The sequence below is a fragment of the Silene latifolia genome, chromosome 8 (genome assembly GCF_048544455.1).
Source record: "Silene latifolia isolate original U9 population chromosome 8, ASM4854445v1, whole genome shotgun sequence".
NCBI classification, from domain to species: Eukaryota; Viridiplantae; Streptophyta; class Magnoliopsida; order Caryophyllales; family Caryophyllaceae; genus Silene; species Silene latifolia.
Genome location: NC_133533.1, coordinates 5,355,033 through 5,362,596, shown reverse-complemented (window position 1 = coordinate 5,362,596; position 7,564 = coordinate 5,355,033). Strand labels below are relative to the sequence as shown.

General features: G+C 36.7%; 1 protein-coding gene across 1 annotated transcript; it reads right to left on the bottom strand.

The window, feature by feature from the left end:
• Positions 1–227: 227 nt before the first annotated feature.
• On the bottom strand, positions 228–6,109 carry LOC141596140 (OPA3-like protein). The gene is made up of 4 exons (XM_074416219.1): positions 5,716–6,109; positions 3,452–3,586; positions 2,628–2,714; positions 228–744 (listed from the first exon to the last, which is right to left on the bottom strand). The coding sequence occupies exons 1-4, from the start codon at positions 5,842–5,844 to the stop codon at positions 586–588; spliced, it is 510 nt and encodes a 169-aa protein (XP_074272320.1). The 5' UTR covers positions 5,845–6,109; the 3' UTR covers positions 228–585.
• Between the last annotated feature and the right edge of the window lie 1,455 nt (positions 6,110–7,564).

Sequence of the window (7,564 nt, the reverse complement as noted above, 5' to 3'; positions counted from 1 at the left end):
TTATAAGTTCGACTTATAATACCCATCTACAATAGGTGGATAAATTATAACTCAAACCAACGAAAGCTGATAAGTTCGACTTATAATTACACTAATTGCCTCTAGCAAGTCATATCGACTACATAAACTCAAGCGAGTTAATTCGTATAGGACAGTGGACGTAACTCCTTTGATTACCAAGTACCAACTCGTATTAGTCGTATATCATACCATAAAAAGAGCAATCATTTTGATGAACATTTTCCTTTATTCCATCATTATTCCAAAGCCAAAGAATAATGAAACATTGCCGAGATCGATACTACAGTACTGGCAAAAAAAGAAATGATTCTAAAATCTAAATACACTAACTCTTATTGAGAAAATACAAAAACAGTAGTTATCACAAGTTGTAACTTGTGAAACAAATCTCTGGACTGCAGAATGCTACAACAGCACTGCATGAGCATGACAGCATAATACATCACAGTTCAAATTTATAGAGATGATCGGAGCCATAAACCGCCTGAAAAATCTAAGATAAGAAAAGAATGTTACAGGCAGCAGTGGAGTTACTCACAGAATGCATGCAGTCAATTGAAGAATTCAAGCAGCAGTTGCGGATTTAGCAGTATCTGGTTGAGCATGTTTTAAGCTGAAAAGGCCAGTAATGCCTTGTCCCCTGGCTAGCTTCTCTAGTTCTACAATTTTCAGCTTGAGATCCTCCAGTTCTTTGGATAAAACTTCGTCTCGTTGTCTTAATGTCTAACAAATAAAGATGGAATCTCATTGAGAAACTCAAACCTCAAGGTAGTATAGTTAAACAGACATGGCAAGTGGATCACTCGGGTCGGGTGTTACACTAAGCAAATCAAAATTCACATAAGATACAACAGAATTAGCCCTATACCTTTACGCCATGACGAGGAATGGATGTCAAATGTACGCACTCCTTCCTTGTCTTATCTCATTACATTTACAACTATGGTCTGCGACTTCCCAATACAGAAAGTATAAACAATTTAGCGAGCCATTTTCCTTTGGTCCATCATATTTCATAGCCAATCTACTAAACTGTACGGATTACTACGTGAATGAAATTTCACACGGCATTAAAAAGAATTCCCTTTTAAAAGAACTTTGTCAATTACTCGATAAAGCAATAATTTGTTAGAATAGAATCCTCAGTTATCCGTAGGACTCCCATTTAGAAAAGAGTAAAAAACAACGATTGCCACCATTCCTCACAAGAAAATATGCTTTTTAGATAGAATCATCCATCTTTACAATCAACCAATATAGCCTCGGAACATTCAGAACAATAAAAAAATCTTCTGGCAGAACACATTCAAAAAGCTTGAGCTAAAGATATTATTGAGGTGAAACATGGAGGGAAACAACACTACAGAAATTGTAGATCTTGAAAGAAGGCCTAAGAAAAAATAAAGGTCAGAACTTTCTTCAATAGAGAGTCAAATTGCACAATTGACATTCCGTATGTGAAATCATTATCAATCCACTTTCTCACAAAGATGTAAACACAGAAATTGCAAGCAACACTTTCGGCACCATAATAATCCACGTATACGACATTTCCACACAAGTTTTACTCTTCTAGTTTACAAGAGTGATTTAATCGTGTTCTACCTTTTCTAGGTGTAAAAGCAGAGGCAAACCCTGGAGCGGAAAGGTAAAGGTGGACAAGGTTTGTTCTTTTGACTTCAAGTTTGATTCTTTACCACTCAACCATTGAGCCAAGGGAGGCCAAGTTATAATTTATGAACATAAATGAATGTAATGAACTCAATCAGTAAAGGCAGACCCCCTAACTAAATAACAAATATTCCTCCCCTCCTTTGAAGGACCATGATCACTTAGATACAGGCACTGGACCACTTTTATTAGAGCCACAGGCCAGAATGCAGAACGTCATTAGCTCCAAACCTTTACCACCGGTATTGCGATTTGCAAGGCATAACCCAACAAACTGCACAAGCAAACTAATCTGAAAGACTGAAGCATAAGAACTGTACTTAATTCACCCGTATGGGTACATTTGGATCCAAATTCACATTAATCAGGGCATATGTCCAATCTTACTACAGGCTGTGACATAGAATCCCTGCCTGTATGAATGAGCTATTCTACCTCACAAAGGCGCACGCGCGCACACACACACACACACACACACACAAAAAAAAAAAAAAAAAAAAAAAAATTTAACTCACTGAGAATCTAGTTATTCAATATCTGACACAGGCTATCTGAAGTTAAAGTCTATTGATGCAATTAAAATTGAAGCAAGCTAGACATGACAAGGTACCAAGGCAAATGGTAAGAGAAACTACTATTACGCCTTTCGTAGAAACTATAGACTAAGCCACAGCGAATAAATCATACAAGATGGAATAACACAAAATGGCTCACTTTTCATTTTATGCAATCCTTGAAAAATATCATGGCCTCATGGGTCATCCCAAAAATAACGTATGTGGGTGTTGTTAACAATGTAGGTAAGGTTGCTTACATTTAACCCTTTTCTCCATTTGTGGAAGCACTTAACTCTGGGATGATGTTGTATAGAAAAAACTATCCCTGCTGCAGATCACCAGAAGAGAGTAAATTAAACCAGTGTAACTTTACATTACCTCCAGTTCTTGCTTCCGCTTTTCTTCCTTTTTAGCGTCAGATTTTGCACTTCTCTGCACCTCAAATATCACTGCAGCTCCAGCAACCTGTATATAACTCATGATAATTATTTAAAGTTCAATTAACTGCACCTGAAGACCGAACATTGATGATGTATTACACCTTCAAGAGACCTGAGTAATGACTACTTTGTGACATCTTGCAAATTCGAGTAGGCATGATGGATTATTTTGTTTGTCAACCAAACAAGCTACTTATGATCATGATAGATTTGCAGAAGAGTCATTTAGCTGTTCCATTTGTGGTACGATTCTCTAGAGTTTACAAGATTAAACCTATTAGTTAGACCGACACTTAAATTGGCTCACACATGAGTACATGACTAAAACACCAATTTCTGTAGATCCTTGGGTTTTGATGTTAGATTATGCCTAGATAGCCAGAAAGCTTGATGCCAAGAATTGCTAAGCAATTTTATTCAGCTAAAAGTGTAGTCACCCTAATAATCTATTTCGTCACTAGACACCAATATATCTTGGGCAAGCACTTCAAAAAAACTGAATGGTTTTGTTATTTTTTTTACCTAAGTAATCCTAAAACTAAGAGTTTCAATCATCTTTTGTTATTATAAAACCAATCTGATATATAAAAATAACCAAAGTCACACCAACGAAGGCATATCAAAGTTCTATCGTATCAACAACAATTCGAGAGTGGTTGCATATATCTAGTTACATTAGGAAGACGCATGTGAGATACATGGCACAAGGGAGATGAGACCAGACACTGGATTAAATGGATGATTCAAGAAAAGAAAATTTACCAGAAAGATAAACACTTCACCAATAAGGTCAGATGCAGCCTGAACAGCTTTCTCCTCATTTAGTGGGCGAATTTCGACATCCGTTGAATGACCATAAATCCGTCTTTGCAATGTTGTTGTAAATCGATGATTCGCCTAAATTATCAAACAATTAAACACCAAAAAAACAAAATGTTAAATTCTATTGAAAAACATGCACAAAAGAGCATAAGGAAGGCTATCACTCTATGCAAGTATCTGAGATGGTTCTACATGTGATCAATGGGCAAGTGTCTCCTAAGAGATATACTTGATTACTCAAAAATAGGTTAATTTATTTGATAACTTACTATGTCACCAATAAATAATGACTGATATTATTCGTGGTAATAACTAAAAGATGAAGGAAATACATACAGGAGTACATGATTTTATTCTACACAATATGCTCAGCCTACAAAGTCTATCCGTTCACGTAAAACATATCAATAGAAAATTATCAATCATAATTGATGGGCTAACTTCTCAACTAGTAGAATCTACACACAAAAAAAACTTAGACGAGTCGGCCTTGTATATGTGACAAATGCATTCACCCTATAAATAATAGAAGAGACCATAAGGATTTAAGTTGGTCTCATATGTGAGACGTCTCATGTAAAGCACCCCCCCCCCCCCCTCCCTCTTCAAGTGAGTGAGGGACGTAACTGCCAAGGTCTTCAAAATGGTTGTTTCTTCATTATTCGAGATCTTCGTATCGTACCATGTTCCGTAAGACCGTAAATATATTACGGCGATGGTGGTGCAATGAAGTATAATACTATGATCTGAAGTTCTGAACTTTTTACTTACTCTTGAACCTCCCAAGTCCATCAAAGCTTATTCTGACAGAGTTAATCTACTTTCGATGCCTCTATCTAAATTCCTAACCCACCTCTGAGGTCCAAACAAGTAAAACCTCTCAAATTTCGGTATTTCATATGTTTGCCCCTTTATCTACTACATCTCTCGCCAACAGTAAAGGCTACTGTCAAAGGCTATTTCAGTAAAGGTGTAACATAATGTTCAAAACAATCAGTGTCATGCTAAACTGTAAAACACTTTAGGCATCCTGCCTAGCATATGTCGGATCAAATAATCATACTTAACTTGAATTCCAAGTTCCAACTGATCTATCAACATTACATATTAAAATTATGCTCTACAGATCAATGTGTGCCATCATGATCCTCGTCAAATTCAACTTCCCAGAAAGGCCATGTTCTTTGCAATCGAGTTCAACTCAACTGAACAAAGTCATATTACCTTCCATTTTTCACTATATGGTTGGTTCAGAAATACTTTGCAAATGTTTATGCTCTTTGGGTTGAAATTTCACCTTTTTGCCTCATCTTTTTTCTTTGATCAAACTACTTCAATAGTTCACTATCCTCCATTTTTGTTCAGATAACTTAAACTAGAAGACCAAGTGGATCACTTGCATTACCAGTATTGGTATATCTATCTATGTATCCTTACTATTCAAATCTTACACAAAAGGCGAAAATGGGAAGTATTTTTGCAACGGTGCATTCGACATGACTCAGTATTCGATTCACATTGATCACCATGAACATACTCGGAAAAATCACCAAAGATGCAAAATTTTCAATCAATACTTCAAATGGTCAACTACCCACCAAATCTCTAATCACAAAAACCAAACTCAACAACTAATCACATCAAAAACCAAGCATAAACCATCATACACAATACCTACATCACAAGTACCCGTGTGTAAAGCGGCCTTACACAAGTACTCCCTCCGTCCCGGTCAATTGTTGTCATTTGGTTTTGGCACAAAGACCAAGGAAAGGGAAGGGGGCCAATTATAAGACGACAAGTGGACCAAATTGAGTGTGAAAGATCAAACTGCTCATCAAATGCAATCCTAAAGTAGAAAGGACAAATTGAGTGTGAAGGATCAAACTGCTCATCAAATGCAATCCTAAAATAGAAAAGACAACAATTGACTGAGACACCTCAAAATGGAAAAGGACAACAAATGACCGGGACAGAGGGAGTATATGGTAAAACGGTTCTCTTGATAACTACTTTTACATCAATCAGGGCCATCTTTTCTTGTGATTTGGATCCATTTTACACAATCCTCGCGTAGGGCGGCCTTACAAACGACTAATTGTATCCACGTACCCAAATAATTTCAACTTTTAAACAAAATGCAATCCAAAAATAAAGAAAATTGAAGAATTAAATAACCAAAAACAAATAAAATAAATTCATACTTGAGCAATATTAATGATGAATTGACGAAATTGAGGGTGAAAACCAGCTTGTTGTTTGAGACGAACAGCAATGGGTTTGCTTAATGTACGTAAAGCAAGTGTACCAAGCTTTAACAATGGCAGAACCATGATTTTAAACTACAAATTTCTGGGTTTTTGATGAAATTAAGTTTTTATAGTATAATGTGCACACCAAGTGTTTGATCATTTGTCTGAGAGACAAAAGAGGAGTTTGTTAAGCTTGTTTGTTTTCTTGGAAGAAAAGAAACGACCTGAAACTCTGAAAGTATCGCATTTTTTAAAGTGAGGAATGTGAACTTGTGATGTGGACCGAGTCGAGTACGACTATGAATTTGAATGTTGAAAAGAGACGATGTTTTGTGGAGAATTTCATTATTTTAACGGAAAATTCACGGGATGTTTACGAGTTTTGTCACTTTGCATGAAATACCCGTTTTTTTTTTTTTGATTGAGGAATTTTTTTTTTTTTTTTTTTTAAGGAAACCTCTAAAGAGGTTAAGAATTAATTATTAAATCTCGTGACGCAAAGATTACAATGTTTGCAGGAAAACTACTAGACCACACTCTTCTACCCACCTGTCACGGATTTAACCGAGCCATTTCGTGAGCTACTTTATTAAAATTTCTCCTAACGAAAGACCACTTAACAGAATTAAAAGCATTACTACAATGATAAATATCGTCTAAAATAAGATAAAAATTACTGCGTTCCTGCAAACCTTGCTTCACTGCATGAATGAGTACTTGACAATCGCTTTCCATGATAACGTCTCTATGGCCTCGTCTCTTCGCCTCCATTAGCCCCATTAACAGTGCTTCCGCTTCTGCTTCTTTTGGCTCTATCATCTCTCGTCTTTGAATCGTTATGCACCATAATAGCCCGCCCTCTCCATCACGACACACACTCCCCAGACCAATTCCTCCATTCTCTCGAACACATGCATCTTGATTTTTACCTCCCCTCTACTCGGCTTTAACCACCTCTCCACCCTCTCATCTCGTGTAATTTGCCCCACAATCTCCTCTCTCCTACGCCCATAGTAGAGGTGATCATGGGCCGGGCCGGGTTTGGGCCGGGTCCAAACATTAAATTAAGCCCAAGTGTGCGGGTCAGGTCGGGCTACAAGTGTGGGCCTATTTTTATCGGCACAAACCCGGCCCATGCGGGCTTTAAATGGGTTTTCGGGCCAATTCGGGCTAAATATTTTCCCTCTTAAAATAAGTTTAGAAATCTACATTATGAAGTTAGATACTTTGTGTATTTATTATCAAAATTTTCGTATATTTTATAAATTGTTGAACACAGACTAATAGGGCGAAAATGGTTTGCTGTTTGAGGATTATCAACTTTGGGAATTAATGCTATAAAAGTATGATTTATTTCTTTTAGCAATTTATCCGAGTGAAAAAAAGCTAAAACAGCTTTAATGCAAAAATACTGGCTAGTCGTCTTCGAAGTGTTTTGCATAAGATTATACATCCTTTTCAAGGTGCATTTACACCTAACCGCTTTATTCAAGATAATATTCTTCTAGCACATGAGATTTTCAACTCGTTTAAACGTAAAAAAGGCAAAGGAGGTTGGATTGCGATTAAACTTGATATGGAAAAAGCATACGACCGACTAGAGTAGAACTTTATTGAGGAAACTTTTAAGCAAATGGGTTTTAATGCAAAGTGGATTTCTTGGATTATGGAATGTATAAAAACTGCTTCTTTCTCGGTGTTAGTAAAAGGAACAGCATGCGATTTTTTTAGACCCACTCGAGGTATTCGATAGGGAGACCCGCTTTCGCCGTATATATTTATTATGTGCGCCGAAATTTTA